Source organism: Chiloscyllium plagiosum, chromosome 6, assembly GCF_004010195.1.
Source record: "Chiloscyllium plagiosum isolate BGI_BamShark_2017 chromosome 6, ASM401019v2, whole genome shotgun sequence".
NCBI lineage: Eukaryota > Metazoa > Chordata > Chondrichthyes > Orectolobiformes > Hemiscylliidae > Chiloscyllium > Chiloscyllium plagiosum.
The window spans coordinates 116968956-116987053 of record NC_057715.1 but is presented as its reverse complement, the minus strand read 5'-3'; the positions used below and the strand labels follow the sequence as shown (position 1 = coordinate 116987053).

General features: G+C 43.0%; 1 protein-coding gene across 5 annotated transcripts in view; it reads right to left on the bottom strand.

Annotated features, from left to right (window-relative positions):
• Nucleotides 1-18098, bottom strand: part of numa1 (nuclear mitotic apparatus protein 1) — a 119837-nt gene that overhangs the window by 7465 nt on the left and 94274 nt on the right. For 4 of the 5 annotated variants that reach the window (XM_043692529.1, XM_043692530.1, XM_043692533.1 and 1 more), the window contains 8 exons: nucleotides 13378-13479; nucleotides 12535-12765; nucleotides 10672-10859; nucleotides 9352-9598; nucleotides 8354-8645; nucleotides 4361-4497; nucleotides 1849-2073; nucleotides 577-696 (listed from right to left, as the gene is read on the bottom strand). In XM_043692529.1, coding sequence (XP_043548464.1) covers nucleotides 577-696; nucleotides 1849-2073; nucleotides 4361-4497; nucleotides 8354-8645; nucleotides 9352-9598; nucleotides 10672-10859; nucleotides 12535-12765; nucleotides 13378-13479 — 1542 coding nt within the window. The remainder of the gene's footprint in view (nucleotides 1-576; nucleotides 697-1848; nucleotides 2074-4360; nucleotides 4498-8353; nucleotides 8646-9351; nucleotides 9599-10671; nucleotides 10860-12534; nucleotides 12766-13377; nucleotides 13480-18098) is intronic. The other variant, XM_043692531.1, reaches the window with a different exon arrangement.

Below are 18098 nucleotides of genomic sequence, written 5' to 3'. Positions count from 1 at the left end.
AAATTTCAAAGACTGATGCTAGTGGGTGAACTTAAGAAATTTCATATCTCAGAGAATAATGGAAACACCGAGAAGATTTAAACTGAATTCCTGAGAACTGTGACATACCTTGTTTTGTTCACAGGAAAGGTCAACTACCTTCAAGGTCCTGTTAAGAATAGGGGAAATCTTGGACGAAAATAAAAGTAGAGCAGGAAGTACACTTCAAACCTGAAAATCTCAATGGGACAAGTGCTTATGAAATGTAGCACTACGACTAGTAAGTTAGTAGAAACAGTGAAAGCTTTCTTTTAAATTTTAAGATACCAAAATTTTGGTGCAGTTCTCTCAGTTGATACCAGGATCACGGAAGATCACATTTTGTTGAAAAGTTACTTGTCTCCACTGAGACTGTAACTGTAGTCACTATTGAAACACAGGAACCGCTGTAGGCAATTTGTGCAAAGCAAATTCCTACTAGCAGGAATGAGGTAACAACCAGATTATATTTGGTTAAAATTTAGTCAAAACATCAGAGTAGCTTCATTTTGTCTGATCCGAAATCCAATGTTGTGCTGTAAAGATTAAGAAACACACCTGGTTCTTGGCCTTATTTGGAGTCGGACGCTTGGCCTGACTGTCAAACAGGGAGTGGACACGTTTCACCTTTTCCTTTGGGGTCAAGGGGCGAGGAAAACAGCTCAGTTGCTTCTTGGCCTGCAAAGGAGGAAAGAAATTGAAGTGCAAAAATATTTAGAAAGCAGTCACAGCACTCTATAGTAACAAATTCATGCTGCCTACAACCATCATACATTTAAGCAGCCTTAACGTTCAGATTCCATTCCGTTCAGAATTATGCAATTTGCAGTATGGGAACAGGCCATTCAGCCCAAATATGTTACGCTTATGTGCCATATAAATTTTCTCCCATCCCACCCCTATCCGTTTCACGTATCAGCATAGTTTTCTATCTCCTTCTCTATCATACATTTATTTCACTTCCCGTTAAATGCTTTGCACTTTAATTACTTCCTGTTGTAGGAGAACATAGAACTAGGGTTTGCTGTTTAAAAGTAAGTGGTCACCCCTTTATAAAGAGTGGTTTGCGTGTGGAAGAACTTCCTGAGAAAGCGGTGGATGCAGGTACAATTACAACGTTTAAAAGGCATGAATAAGAAAGGATTGGAGAGATATGGGCCAGGAGCAGGCAGGTGGGGCTAGCTTAATTTGGGATTATGTTCAGCATGGACTGGTTAGACTGAAGAGTTTGTTTCTGTGCTATATGACTCTATGACTCGATAAGGAGACTTTTATCTCCCCCCAAAAGTGTCTCAAGAATATTTTAAGGCACAACTGCCTCTTGATAAAGGGGTTTAAAGGTGATTTGGAGCAGGAAGGAACATGAAATTACAGTTGCAATCAAATGAGTTCTGATCTTCTTGAATGATGTATCCGGCTCGAGGGGTCAAATGGCCTCCTAATTCATATCTTCACCACTAAAGATGGCTCTCCTGAATTTCCCATTGTGTTTTATATGATCTTTTATGTGACCCCAAGTTTAATGCAACCCCGTCTCCAGAGCCCCTCAAAAGTAAAAAAAAACAAGTGTCTGTCCTAGCAACAAAGGGCTAACAAATCAGAGGGGTCGCTCTCTCTCTCTCTGAGCACATCAATTGCCAAGTTTCCTACAACAAGCTGCACACATGAAAAAAGCCTCGATAAGTGTAACCTGCTTCCTTTCCAAACATGAACAGCAGAAAAACAGCCCATTCAGTCCAACAAATCTATGATAGCGTTTATGCTCCACAAGAGCCTTTGCTCAGGGAAGTGCATGGGCTAATGCTCTTGGTCTCTTCAATCCCCACTTACCTCTGGGGTACCTGATCCCTGGTGTGACTCCTCTGACAGCCGTTTGCGCTGGCGAGTGGTGACACCTTTCCAGTTGGACCCCTGAGAGTCAGTGGAAAGCCTCTTCAGACGGCTGGTGCTCATCTCCTTTATCTGCTGAGGCAGCAGGGTGGCCCTTCGGAGAGTCTCCTGTGGGTCTCCAAGTCTCAGCTCATCCTCAGTGATCATCGATTCATTGGTAGCAGTCTTGTAGGGGGAGCAGACAATGAAATTTAAAATAAGATAAAAATGATTAAATCCTTTTTACAAGCTTTTGCAGTAGAGTTATGTCAATAAGCATTTTAGAGCTGCCTTTTGGGATCACCTCTCTAAACAGCTTGAAGAGTTTGCAGTTCTACGTGGTGAGTACTTTAAGGTAGAATGACAGAAGTTTAAAATCACACAACAATAACCTTTTTCCTTATTCTTTCATAGAAAAGCCAGCCTTTCTCCCCATCCCCAATTGTTCTTGAATTGAATGGCTTGCTAGACAGTTAAGAGTCACCCACATTGCTGTGGATCTGGAGTCACGTGTAGCTCTGACCATGTAAGGTGGGCAGATTTCCTTCCCTAAAGGGAACAGAAAATGCTGGGGGATAAAATCTCAGAAGGGTGGGCAGGATCCTTGTTGAGAAAGAGAGTCAATGTTTCAGCTTACCAAGGCCAAAAAGTGTGGTGATGAGGTAAGAAAAGAAACAAACAAAGCAATTAGAATTGCTGAGCAGACTGAAAGGAAAGAAGAAAACAAGCAAACAAAGAATGAGATAAGCAGACAAAGAGAAAACAAATTGGGACAGAGTTTGAAATCAATGTTTCATGTGAAAGGCTAGTGTTTGGTTGAAAGATGAAGTGTCATTCCTCAATCTTACAGTGAATAGCATGGCAGGCCAAGGACAGAGATGTCAGCATTACAGCAAAGCAAAGAATCAGTCAGGCCACCAGAAGCTGGGCGTCTCAACTGTGGACTGAATGGAGGTGTTCTGCAAAGCCATCACCCAATCTCTGTTTGGTTGCAGCATTACAAAGGCGACCACAACGTGATTAGCAAATACAGTAGACTAGATTGAAAATAGTACATTTATATTGCTACTTCACCTGGATGGAATGTTTGGAACTTGGACATGAGGGAGAGAGGAGGTAGAAGGGCTGCTGCATTTGAATTAGGCTGTGCCTCTGAATTAACTGCCCAGTCACATACACCACTGCCTCTCATGTTCACTCTGGGCAATTAAAATTCAATTAATTAAGACATCTGAAAACAACACATTAATTCTATAATCATCAAGTATAACTAAAATTTCTGTAGAGCTCCAGCACTTGTGGAAACCTGTTATCCTTAATGTGGTGTAACCAATGCAGTCTTCACCCACGTCACTGTGGTTCACACTTAACTAGCTTTTTATATAGATGAACCAGCCATTCTGTTCTATTTAAAGAACAACAGGAAACAAAGGTTGGGCAATAAATGCTGGCCTTACTAGCAGCTATTTTCCTTAATACTTTCTTTCCCCTGCATTTCTTAATCTAGATCAGGGCATTACAAGTTGGAGTGATTATAAAGTAATCTTGAAATGGTGAGCTGCAAGAGGCACACACACACACACACAATTAAAAGAAACAGAACAGCATTTATTGTTATTATTGTTCACTCCTAATTGCGCTTAGAAGGTAGCGATGGGTCTTCTACTTCAATTAGGTCAATCAAGGACTTAATATATTTGAACAATGCCATTCGATGCGGGTACCACAATCATTTTTGCTGATATTCTCCCCGGGAGGAGGCTATTCAGTCCCTTAAAGCCCATGCCACTATTTAAACAGGAACTGGCTGATTCATATTTCTACTCCAACAATCCTGAGGTAGTCACACCACTCCCTAGTCTTTGCAAGTGGTTGGGATACAACTCCTGGTCTCTGATTTCTAGATGACTTCAATGAGCAAGGGGACTTGATCTGGATTTGTCAGCTGGATAGGGCTTCGTTGGGGAATTCCAGGCATGGCGAGGACGTCATGTCTTCCAAGATTGAACAAATCTGGATAGTCACTAGCCAAGTCAACCCACCCTAACTCCAGAACTGAAAGTGAAAGAGAATAGTCACCTCAAAGTACAACTGAATAAGGTTTCCAAGATGTTGAGGAGATCTGATCAAGGAGAAGAAAGAAAAATTACTCCCGCTGACCAGTCAATTACTTGAGATGATGGATTATTAGGAAAGGAGGGGAGACAAGTCATTTTGTTGTCAGCACATGGAACATTTAACCTGAAATGCTGGTGGCCAGCTGAAATTTAAGGAGACGGGTAGACAGGTTGGATGGGAAGGAACTGAAGGTTTATGCACCAAAAACTGGGCATGTTGGTTTCAAACGCAGCTGTTCTTTCAGGGAAATACAAGCTCACTGGGATGAATGGCCTCCTTACAGGCAACAGGTTACGGTGGTTTGATAGGATGGACAGAGGAAAATTATTTCAATTAAGTAAATCAGCTTTCTTACGTTGGACTCCAAGGGATAGGAGGTCTTCAGATGTGGGGGACATACCCCGTTCCGTCGCTGCAGTTCAGCAATCCGATTCCAGTCTTCCAGCTGATCAGGTTCATCCTGGCAGCTTCCTGGGTACAAACTGCTTGAACCTGATCAAGGGGAATGGGAGAAAAAACAAATGTAAAAATCCCAACCAGACCTTGCCTGGATTGTGGAGATAAATAATCTAATCTGCACAAACAAAACCACAAGTGGATCCTGAATGAAGATTTGCTGATGTAGCTGCATTAATGATCCCTGAAATTGAACAGTCACATGTTTTTGTCAGAGAGGAGAATGGTGAACAGGACTGACATGAGCAGTTGTCCAGAGGAAAACATCAGGAAGAGATCCCTTGGGCTGTTTAACACCATTTTATTAGATCATGACTGATCTGTACCTTAAAGCTCTTCTCCTGCTTTTGTTCCAGATATTCCATCCGAGAAGCATGATTTTGATCCATTTTGAAAGGGAGAACATGGACAGATAATACAAAGTAGGGAATACAGTACTTAAGAATGTACAAGAGCAGAGGAACCTGGGTATGTGTGCGCATAAAATATTGAAGGCAGCAGGACAGGTGGAGACACCAGTTAGGAAAGCATACAGTACTCTGACTCATACATAGGGGCACATTGTGAAAGACACTAATGCTGAATTATACAAGACAATTGTTAGTCCTCAGCTAGAATAGTTACTGGACATGACACTAGCAGATTGATGTGAATGCATTAGAGAGGATCCAAAGAGATTTATAAAAAAGTTTCAGAGGTAGAAACTGCAGTTATGAGAACGGATTGGAGAGGATAAGATCATTCTCCTCGAAGGAAGGTGGCTGAGGGGAGACCCGAGTTTTCAAAATTTTTTCAAATTTTCAAAATTTAAGCAGGTGAACCTATTCTAGCTAGTAAAAGGATCAAGAACAAGACAGTACAGATTTAAAGTGATTTGCAAATGCATCAAGTGTGGAAGAGAAAAAGAAACACACCGAATGGTTCACATTTGGAATGCACCACCTGGAAGTGAAGTGGGGACCAAGTCAATTGAAGCATTCAAAAGGGCAATGCTTTTATTCAAATAATCATCCAATGTTCAAGGGTAGGAGGAAAGACTAGCACTAAGTCATAATACTTGTTAGACAGCCAGCACAGACACAAATGAGCAGAACAATATCCTTGTGTGATTCTAGTCCACCAAAAATATATTTGTTTTAAAACTAAAACTGTTCAATCAACTTCCCAACTTCCAATCTATTTACTTGCTAAAATCCAAATATCAAATTAAGGGAACATCATGTAAAGTACAGGTGTGTATTGCCTGTAAAATGATTTCTTTTGATAATTCAGGATACATGGATCTGTGCGATTGTAGTGTCTCAAGGTGCTGTAATAGTGTATCTCTCTCCTTTTCTTTTGTCTATTCTGACCTACAATTAAATAGATACCAACCCTGCAGCAGCCACTAGCAAATTTGCACATTCATTATGTCTATTTGGCCTACTGTGCCAATGTTTGCTCTGAACTAACTACCAAATTAACCCATCAACCCTCTCTCATCGCTGGAAGAAGTTTCTTCCCATTCTTGGGAGCTTACTGCCAGTGCATCCACTATCTCTGTAGCTACTTCTTTTAAAATCCTAGAATGCAACCCATAAATTCCAGTGGACTTAGTATTTAGCTTCATGAATTTCACTAATACTTTTTTTCCCTCCAGTGATATTTCTTTTATTTATTTCCTCTCCTGCTTTTGCTCCTTGAATATTTAGTGGTTTTGGAATGCTGTTAATGTCTTCCACTACGAAAACGGATGCAAAGCATATTCAATTCCTTTATGTTTTCCTATTAATACGGCCCCAGCCTCGATTGCCAAGGGTCCAATGGTTTCTTTTCCTTTTCATATGTTTAGAAAATATTTTACTTTATTACATTACTTGCTAGTTTACAATGAAAATTTATTTTCTTTTTTTTTATTAGCTTTTGTTTTTAACACTTTCCCAATCCTCTGGCTTACCACTCATCTTTGGTATGTTTTCTTTCAATCTGATACAATCCTTAATTTCCCCAGTTAAGCACAATTAGTTTATGAGGAGAAAGTGAGGTCTGCAGATGCTGGAGATCAGAGCTGAAAATGTGTTGCTGGAAAAGCGCAGCAGGTCAGGCAGCATCCAGGGAACAGGAGAATCAACGTTTCGGGCATAAGCCCTTCTTCCTGAATGCTGCGCTTTTCCAGCAACACATTTTCAGCACAGTTAGTTTATCCCCTTCCTAGAATCCTTCTTCCTCAATGGGATATACTTTTGCTGTAGGCCATGATTTTCTTAAATCCAAGATTCTGCATTTAGATATCCCTTTGTATCTAAGATGGCATCGCAAGTCATGACTTTTAAACTTTTCACTGCACTCATGAGTACGTGTGACAATGAACCTAATTCAATTTAATCAATTCAAGCAATTCAATTCAAATGAATGGCTGTTCATCAATTTTTTTTTCTCCTTTCCCAGTCCACTCCAGTCAACTCTGCCCTAATTCCTTTGTAAACACAACTTATACAAGTCTAGCACAGTTGTTTCCAACCCAAGTTTTCCTGGCTGAATGCTAAGTTTTAACATGTTAAAGCTACTGTTCCTGAGAAATATTTTACTCAGAGATAATTTATTAAATCTACCACATTACACATCATCAGATCCAATATAGCCTGATCCCTGATTGGATCCAGAACATATTGTTCTCAAAAACAGTCCTGAATACACTATGAATTCTCTTTTATGGTTACCTCAGTCAATTTGACTTTCCCAAATTTACATGAAGAGTAAAGCCCCCCATTACTGCCTATTTTACATGCCCTCATTATCTCCTGATTTATTCTCAGTCCCACCATATGTTAGGAGTCTATAGACTACCCCCATCAGTGTTGTCTTATCCTTGATATTTCTTACTTCCAACAATATGGATTCTACATCTTCCAGTCAAAGATCCTGTTTTGCTAATGCGCATTCCATCTGGCATTTAAAGTCACTCCACCACTATTTCCTTCGTGTTTCCTTTTGAACAGTCACGTACACCTGAATATTTAGTTCCCAGCTTTGATGTCTTTGTGACAATGTCTCAAGAATGTTATAAAATCAGCACTATGAGAGACCAGTGGTATGTTAATCCATTTATTTTGGTGAAATTCTTTTGCTTTGTAAGCCTCCTCTACTCAATTTAAAACCGTTGTTATTCTATTTGCTAGGTAGATGGTTCAAGTGAAGCCTGTCCCGGCGGAACAGCTCCCTTCTACCCCAGCACGGGGGTCAGTGCCTCATGAATTTAAATCTATTCCTCTTACATCAATTGAGCCATGCAGTTAACGCCTTGATTTTATTTATCCAATGCCAATTGGTTCTGGCTCAGGTAGCAAACCGGAGATTATTGGCTTAGATGTTCTGTTTTATAATATAGCTCCCAGGTAGTCAAATTCTTTCATCATTTATAGTCCCTACAATGCCATCTGTTCCATTTGGGCATGAGAACAACCAGATCCCTCTGCTCCCACTCAAGTTTCTCTACAGCTCTGAGATTAAGCCCTTGATGCTTGCATTGGGCAGGCTGCAGAGCCTTTAGGACTTCCACTCATGGTTGCAGAGAACGGTAACCAGCCCCTACAACTGCTACATCTGTTTCCTCTCTCTATTTGAATAGCTAACTATATCACAGTGTTGTGGTTAGTTTACTCATTCTCCCTGCAGGCGCCATTCCCACTCTCTCAGCTTGGAAGAGTCTTTTAACTGCTGAACAATGGCAGCCTGATTCCTCTAATGCTCGTGGATTCCATAATGACCTAACCAGTAATACCGTCTCCTGGCTTTATCACTGACCAAACTTGAAGCATTTAATTGAAGGAGTGTAACTGCCTCCAAGAGAAAAATGACCTTTCTAGTCTCATAATAAACAACATGTGTCCCTTCCTTTTCCCCGACAATCTACCTGAGGCAACACTGCCGAATGTGGACAGCCTGGTAGACCTCCTGGTTGATGGCCGGTAGCCTGGCAGATTCATTAGGGTAGCGGCTCCCAGGTCCTCTGCATTGCTGCTGCTGTCCAGCGAGTCCTGTGACATGGAGCGATCAATGATTGGAAGAGAGATGGTGGAGGTGGGCCGATTCCTCCGACCTCCCCTGGAAGGCCGACCCAAGAGGTTAGGTTGAGAAGTGGATGACCGGGTGCCCAGGACTGAAGTGCTTGAAGTGCTGGCTCCCTCTTGGTCAACTGTCTCCTTCTGTGAGGAAGGCAAGAGAAACGTACCCAGCAGAAAGATTAATAAAGGAGAACTGTCACCAAGGTAAACAGCTACCAATACTCTGTACAATATTAAAAAAATGTACTTGCTTTTTGAAAAATAAAATATCTTTTCATAAAAACATACAGGTGTAGACCATTCAGCCCAATAAGTCTGTTCCATCATTCAATACTCTGGTTATGTTCTGAACTCCTGTTCCTGTCAGTCTGTCTCCTCCTACCCGACTCAGCAACCCAAAACACTAATTGTACCAATCGGTTGATTAAGAATATATGATTTGCTGATGGTCAATTTGAGTTCTGCCAAGGCCACTTAGATGCTGAGCTCATTACAACCTTAGTTCAAAGCTGGACAACAAAAGGTGAATCCCACAGGCAAGTGAGAGCAACTGCCCTAGATATCAGGTTGACATTTACTGTAGCATCAAGGAATCTGAACATCTTGTGTGTTGTTTGGAACTGCACCACAAGTGGAGAGTATTCCACCACACTCCTGTCTTGCGAACAGACCTTGGGGATTCAGGGGGTGAGTTACTTGCTGCAGGATTCTTAAACTTTAACCTGCTCTTTTAAGTATATACGGTTTTATCTTTTATATGGCAAAGAAAAGTACATGATTATATCTGGAATGAAACATTCCCTTACATAACCACCACTCTCACAATAGAAGGGGCTCCTTTGCATACCTTTGTCATGAGGATGTTGATGACCTGAGTTGTGCGTCTCCGCCCAGAGCGGGTTTTCTTGCCAGAGTCCAGACTCAGGTCACCGAGAGAGCTGAGGCTGATGTCCATTTTGGACTGGTTATGGCTGGGCAGTGGGGTGAAGTACAGAGACTCCAGTGACTCTTGGCTACCACGCTGTTTCTGTGCAGCACGAGATCCTGCTCTCTTTTGAGCTGCGACAGGAGTCTTGTAAGCCTGCTTCCCTCTCCTGGGGTATAAAGAAAAAATGTTACAAATGGGGTTATTTGTTCAGGACAAAGAGAACATACTGGAAATACAGGTCAGCAGACTGTGAAAGAAAGAACAGGCCAGTGACAGAGCCAGAACAAGTGCATGCATAAGCTATGTTCATACCTGACAGTTTCACAACTAGGTTAGAACTTGAGAACTCGCATCAATTCTCATTATCTAAACTTTGAAAGTGGAGATCCTGTATTTATTTTATTCCAGCCCTTCTCAAAGCATATGTTATAATGGATTGCAAAGAATTCCAAAGATTTTTCTGCTGCTAAGGTACAGATAAAACACCTTTAAAGGCCACAAAATCTAAATGGTATTATTAGCAGAGTCATGGGTTATTAAAGGCTAACTGTTTGCATAGGTTTTTGACTGCTTGTAACTCAGAAGATTAGCGAAACATGTAATACCGTACTTAATTTGTTTTTGTGGAGATTGCTTGGCAATGGTAACCTATATGAGCTTTGGTGTTACAATTTGCGCATGGACACAATTCACACTATGGCAAAAGTGAGGACTGCAGATGCTGGAGATCAGAGTCAAGATTAGAGTGGTGCTGGAAAAGTACAGCAGGTCAGGCAGCATCTGAGGAGCTGCTGTGCTTTTCCAGCACCACCCGAATCTTGACAATTCACATCATGTAGTTCTGGCTCCTGACACTTCAGGTGTGGGTTAGAAATCAGGTATTAAATGAGCCTCAGCTTAACTCACAAAAGAACGGCCATGGTGAGGAAAATTTAGCCTTTAAGGTCTTAAACTAGTTCAAGAAAGATAAAAAATAAGAGATAACAATATTTGTTTTGGTAGTCAGAGTAATTTCCTCGTTGTAAGCATCGTCAGCTATGGCTCTCAGCAAACAATAGCCTCAACACAGGTTCAGGAAGACACGTGTTCAATTGAAACTCCAGAGACTCAAGCACATAACTCTAAGCTGCCCTGCAAGGGAGTAATGAGGGGATGCTGCACTGTTGGAAGCGCTTTCAGATGCAACATTAAATCAAAACCAAAAGGTGGTGAAAGGAGATGAATGTGAAAGTACTTTACCTGCCCCCAGTATTCTCCCATGTCATCGTTGTCTCCTCCAAGTCACTCAGCTCGATGCTGTCCTTGCTGAAATCAGCTTCTGATTCTTCAGCCTGCGATGAACCTCTGCGGGTGTCAACACGTGACTTCACAGATTCAGTGGTCTGACCTGACTTGAGTTCCCTTAACTGCCGGTCAGTGAAGTCCACCTACCAAGCAGGCACAGTAACAAAATTGCAGAGACGCAGGGGCAAGAAAGTATTTCAGTCATATGCAGGAAGTGGACTATATAAAAGTAACTACAAAGGCATAAAAGGTAACTACAACCGAAGCCTTCACACTGCTCACCTGTCTTTTTTAAAAGTAAAGATCTGCTTCTGTTTTGGAGCCCAAATATTCTCTTTTTCCAAAAGGAAGTAGCCCATTCAGCCCATCTTACCTTTCTCTGATGTTCTGTTAAATCATAACTGAGATGCATCTTAAACCTATTTGGCTCCAATTCTCTAGATACCCCGTACCTAACATTAATCAAGAGATCAAGAGTAGGAGGCGCTGCAGAAACCCAGCAAATCTGGCAGCTTCTCTGGAGAGAGAAAGAGAGTGAACATTTCAATTCCGATTTGGACTTGAAACATTAACGCTATTTCTCTGTCCACAAATGCTGCCATACCTGTTGAGTTTCTCCAGCATTTAGTCAAAGAGTCATAGAGACGTACAGCATAGAAACAGACCCTTCGGTCCAACTCATCCATGTCGACCAGATCTAGCCTCACTTGTCAGCATCCAGCCCATATCCCTCTTTATTTTGGATTTCTAGCATCTGCAATACTTTGCTTTTCTCTGCGTTTATTCATCTGGTTTGGCTCCAAAACCCTTTATACTCATGGTGGCTGGGGGAAAAAACCTCAAATTTGAAATCAACTGAAGTAGCACCCAGGGCTTACTGTGGGAAACATTCCACACCCCCCCACCATTACCTCTTTTCAGAGAAGTAGTATTTCCTAACTTCTCTTCTGAATGGCCCAGTCTGACCACTTTTTCCACAAAGTGCCAACCAAAAGGTGAGGTTTTAATTGGGCCTCGAACAGTTCATTTTGATAGCATAAAAATTGTCAACCATGGGCGGCATGGTGGCACAGTGGTTAGCACTGCTGCCTCACAGCCCCAGAGACCCGGATTCAATTCCCGCCTCAGGCAACTGTGTGTGGAGTTTGCACATTCTCCTGTGTCTGCGTGGTTTCCTCCGGGTGTCCCTGTTTCCTCCCACAGTCCAAAGATGTGCAGGTCAGGTGAATTGGCCATGCTAAATAGCCCGCAGTGTTAGGTGAAGGGGTAAATGTAGGGGAATGGGTCTGGGTGGGTTGCTCATCGGAGGGTTGGTGTGGACTTGCTGGGTCAAAGGGCGTATTTCCACACTAAGTAATCTAATCTAATCTATCCAGGAAATACAAGCCTAACAATCATAATCTCTCCTGACAATTTAGCCTTTGGAGTCCTGGTAACAGACTAGAAGAATCAAGAAACTGCAGATACTGGAAACAAAACACAAACTGCTGGTAAAACTCATCAGATCTGGTAGAAAGCAGAATCAACATTTCAGGTTCTTCCATGAGAAGAGTCTACAGAATCTGCACTGCTCTCTTAAAAAAGTCAATGTATAATTTTCTAATGAACACAGACTACAACAGTCATCAGTATGCCTGACATGGTCTGATGAAGGGATTGTACAGTTGTAGCAATGTTCCTTCCCTTTATACTCCAGCCCTCCAGGATGGTCAAGGCTGACATTTCATTAGCTTCTTTGATTAAATTTGATATCCAATGTCAATATTTTCGTGATCGCAGCACAAAGCCTGAATCTCTCCGGACTGTTAAATTGCTCACCTGTGCAGAGAGGGTCTTGTTCTTCTGGTTAGCTTCCTTCAACTCCTTTGCCGACTGCTGGAGGTCCTGGCGCAGCTGCTCAGACTCCGTGCGGAGGTCCACGCATTCCTGCTTCACTGTGGTCAGCTGTTCTTCTAGGGCAGTGACGTCCTTCTTGCTGGCCTCCAACTTCTGTGTCAGTTCAAGATTCAGCACCTTTTTGCTGTCGTAATGAGTCTTTGCTTTATCCAGCTGTTTTGGCGGGTTTGGGGTAGAAACACAAAAGGAGCATAGTGAAGCATATCGAGCAGAAAAATAAATCGCACTCATGTCCTATTCACTCAAAGCCCCTGAGCTCACTAACCAACATTGGCTACGTTACTTTAATATTCTTGTTTACGATCTTAAATCTATCCACAGATTCAGGCCTCCCTATTTCTCCACCCTCCTACAGTTACACAATCTTTTAACATATCTATATTCTTTCATTTTAGACTTTAAATGCTGCTAGTGGCCTGCCTTCAACTGCCAAAGCCTCATGGTCCAGAATTCTCTACCAAAACATAACTTCTCTCTCCTCCTTCTAAAATACTTACTCAGCCAAGCTCTAATTAGGTTCTTAACATTATGTAGCTTAGTATCCAAATTTTGCTTTGGAATCATTGCTATGAAGCTCACTTACTATATCGATGGCACTATATAAATGCAAGTTGCGATGGTTATGCCCTCACAACCTACTCCCTTACGGGACAGTGAATCACATCAGAACATTAGATAGTACACCTGCTACATAAATGGAAGAGAGAGAAAAAGAACATATTTCTATGACAATACACATCCACAGCTAACTAATAAGTGGACAACCTGGGCCTTGACGTGCTGCACAACCTCCTCCTTCTTCTCGAGCTGTGCATGGAGTTCCTCCACCTGCTGCTCCAGTTTCTCCTGCGCATCGCTATCACGTGCCTACAGTTGCAGAACAAAGTTTGTGGTTAGACAAAGTTAAAGTGGAAAGTCTAAAAACAGTTTCAAAATGGAAGCAATCTGGAATAGAGAGGAAAATCACCAGCTTAAAAATGTGTTGCTGGAAAAGCGCAGCAGGTCAGGCAGCATCAAAGGAGAAGGAGAATCGATGTTTCGGGCATAAGCCCTTCTTCAGGAATGAGGAGGGTGTGCCAAGCAGTCTAAGATAAAAGGTAGGGAGGAGGGACTTGGGGGAGGGGCATTGGGAATGCAATAGGTGGAAGGAGGTTAAGATGAGGGTGATAGGCCGGACTGGGGGTGGGGGCGGAGAGGTCGGGAAGAAGATTGCAGGTCAAGAAGGCGGTGCTGAGTCTGAGGGTTGGGTCTGAGACAAGGTGGGGGGAGGGGAAATGAGGAAACTGGAGAAATCCGCATTCATCCCCTGTGGTTGGAGGGTTCCTAGGCGGAAAATGAGTCGCTCTTCGAACTGTTCAACCTCCTTGTGTAGCAGAGGAAAAGGTGTGGGGTGGTGCCAGTGTAGCTGCGGAAGATGGGACTGTTCCACATATCCAACGAAGAGGCAGGCATAGCTAGGGCCCATGCGGGTGCCCATGGCTACTCCTTTGGTTTGGAGGAAGTGGGGGGGTTGGACGGAGAAGTTGTTAAGAGTGAGGACCAGTTCAGTCAGTCGAAGGAGAGTGTCAGTGGAAGTGAGTGTAACAACTTCTCCTTCCAATCCTCCCATTTCCTCCAAACCAAAGGAGTAGCCATGGGCACCCGCACCTTTTCCTCTGCTACATTGATGACTGTATCGGCGCTACCTTCCACCCCGACCTCAAATTTACCTGGAACGTTTCAGAACACCTCTGGGACACCCGCACCAACCAATCCAACCGCCCCATGGCTGAACACTTTAATTCCCCCTCCCACTCCGCCAAGGACCTGCAGGTCCTTGGTCTCCTCCATCGCCAGACCATGGCAACACGACACCTGGAGGAAGAGCGACTCATCTTCCGCCTAGGAACCCTCCAACCACAAGCGATGAATGCAGATTTCTCCAGCTTCCTCATTTCCCCTCCCCCCCCAAAACATTGATTCTCCTCCTTTGATGCTGCCTGACCTGCTGCGCTTTTCCAGCAACACATTTTTAAGCTCTGATCTCCAGCATCTGCAGTCCTCACTTTCTCCTAGGAAAATCACCAGGTCATACACAAACGTAGGAGGCCATTCAACTCAATCCCAAACAAATTCCACAGCTCCACCCTCCCCATAACCCTGTATCATTCCTAAACTAATCCCACTAACCCCAGTCGTGGCATAGCATAGTGTAATGTCACTGGACTATTAATCCAAAACCCCAGACTACTGTTTTGGAGAAGGTGAAACTTGAATAAACTGGAATAAAAAGTTAAATGGGAGGGGGTGACGGAAGGCAGACACTACCTCCCCAGCCCCACCCCCTTTCCCATTTATCTCTCCATCTCCGAGGCTCCCAGCCTCATTCCTGATAAAGGGCTTCTGCCCAAAACATCGATTCTCCTGCTCCTCGGATGCTGCCTGATCTGCTGTGCTTTTCCAGCATCGCACACTCAACTCTAATCTCCAGCATCTGCAGTACATTCATCTGGAATAAAAAGGTACCCTGATGGTGACCATGTAACGATTGTTAATTGTGGTTATAACTTCTCTGAGTCACTAATGCCCTTTAGGGAAGGAAATATGCTATCCTTACCTTGTCTGGTCTACATCTGACTCCAAACTCTCAGCATCTAATTGACTCTTAACTGCCCTATGGGTAATAAGAGCTAGCTGAGCCACCCACATTCCATGAACATTTAAAAAAAAGGAAAAGAAACTCTAACCCCATATGGACTGAAAACTAGTCCCAATTTGCTCTTCAAGTAAGGGGCAATGCAGCTGCCAATTTGAGCACAGGTCGGCCCCACAAACGACAATCAGGTACTCTTGGTTTTGCTTTTAATAAACTTTGCTTGTTTAAAAGCTAAATCTGTATATTAGGTGTGGCCTTTCCATTATCAAAATCCAAGTTCCAAAACTCAGCAAAAGGGTCCCTTAGGAAGCATTTATTACACATAAAACTCAAAATTACTCAATTCCTCTCTGCTGAATACATGAATCATAACAATGATCACAAAAACAGCCACCAATGAGGATCGAACAAAGATTCACAATATTAATTTTGAGTTTTGTAATACACTAGCAAAATCGGCCTTATTAGGAATTTAGGTGTGAATAATTGCATTGCTGACTAATAAATTGAAGAAATGTAATGGTCAGAATCCTTGATCACAAACTAAGTATGAACAATGAGCTCTGAGTAACTGTTTATTTTGATTTTCGTGGCTATTTTACTGCCTTGGCTACTTAATAGTAATGGTGTAAAAACAATGGTTGCAGAGGCTGGAAACCAGATTCTGGGTTAGTGGTGCTGGAAGAGCACAGCAATTCAGGCAGCAAATAGAGCAAAATAAAACAAAGGGCCTGAGGGGTCAGTGGACCACAAGACCATTAGAAATAGGAACAGGAGGAGGTCATTCAGCCCCGTGGGCCTCCACTGCCATCCTTTAGATTACTGATTCAACATTTCTGCTCTTTTCTTGATTTCCCGACTGTTCAAGAATCTGTCTCAGGCTTAAATATACAGAAGGAGGGAGGGTTTCAGGTCCTTGGATAATTGTGGCTCATTCTGAGGAAGGTGGGACCTGTACAAACAGGAACCAAAGGGGTACTAATATCCTGGGTTGGAAATTTGCTGGTGCTATTCGGGTGGGTTTAAACTAGCTCAGCAGGGGGATGGGAACCTGAGGTGTAGTTGCAGTGCGCAGGAGGATGAGTAGGGAGGACAGGGACAGGAATTCAGGGTCACAGGAATGTGCTGGCAGACAGCAAGCTGGTTTGAAGTGTGTCTACTTCAACGCCAGAAGTATCCGAAATAAGGTAGGTGAGCTTGCAGCATGGATAGGTACCTGGGACTTCGATATTGTGGCCATTTCGGAGACATGGATAGAGTAGGGTGAGGAATGGATGTTGCAGGTTCCAGGGTTTTGATCTTTCATTAAAAACAGGCAAGGCAGTAAAACAGGGAGAGGTGTGGTCTCTTTAGTCAAGGACAGCATAACGATGGCTAAAAGAACTTTTGACAAGGACTTGTCTACTGAGGAGGTATGGGCTGAGGTTAGAAACAGGAAAGGAGAGGTCACACTGCTTTGGGAGATTTTTATAGGCCTCTGCAGAGTTCTAGGGAGATGGAAGAGAGGATTAGCAACATTATTCTGGATAGGAGTGAAAGCAACAGGGTGGTCATTATGGGGGACTTTAACTTCACCAACATTGACTGGAAATGCTATAACTCTAGTAAGTTGGATGGATCAGTTTTTGTCCCATGTGTACAGGAGGATTTCTGACAAGGGCTGACAAGAGGGGAGGCCACACTGGATCAGGTGCTTGGTAATGAACCAGGCCTTGTGCTTGATTTAGTTGTAGGAGAGCATTTTGGAGAGAGTGACCATAATTCAGTTACATTTAGCGATGGAAAGGGATAGGTACATGCCACAGAACAAGAGTTATCGATGGGGCAAGGGCAATTATAATGCGATTAGGCAAGAATTAGGATGCATAGAATGGGGTAGCAAAATGCGGGGGATGCAGACAATGGAAATGTGCAGCTCGTTTAAGGAACAGAAATTGCGTGTCCTTGATAAGTATGTCTCTGTCAAGGAGAGAGGAAATGATAAGGTAAGGGAACCACGGTTTACTACAGAAATTGCATCTCTTGTGAAGCAGAAGGAGGCTTGTGTTGATGAGGTAAAATGGTTCAGCTGAGGCGATGCAGTTTTACAGATCAGCTAGGAAGGATTTAAAGAGAGACTTAAGAAGAGCAAAGAGAGGACACGAGCAGTCTTTAGCAAATAGAATAAAGGAGAACCCTAAAGCTTTCCATAGGTACGTGAGGAATAAAAGGATGACCGGGGTAGGAATAGGGCTAAAGACAGAAGTGGGAAGTTGAATGTGGACCCTGTGGAGATCGGAGACGTGCTAACCGAATATTTCTCATCAGTTTTCACTCAGGAAAAGGAGAATATTGTAGAGGAGAAGAATGAGGTACGAGATATTAGACTAGAAAGGATAGAGGTTAGTTACGAGCAGCTATTATCAATTATAGGAGTGAAAGTAGACAAGTCCCCTGAGCCAGATGGGATTTATCAGAGGATTCTCTGGGAAGCTAGGGAGATAGCAGAGCCTTTGGCTTTGATATTTGAGTCATCATTGTCTACAGGTTTAGTACCAGAGGACTGGAGGATTGCAAATGTTGTGCCCTTGTTCAAGAAGGTCAGTAGAGTTGACCCATGTAATTATAGACCAGTGAGCCTTACTTCTGTTGTAGAAAAGGATTATAAGAGATGAGGTTTATAATCATTTAGCAAGCAACAATTTGATTTCAGATAGTCAACATGGTTTCGTCAAGGTCCTCTGAACTGGTCCTCACCCTGAAACCTCCTCCTACTGCCCCCTTGACCATGACCCCACCCCCCACCACCAAACCATCATCTCCCAGACCGTCCATAACCTCATCACCTCGGGTGATCTCCCATCCACCGCCT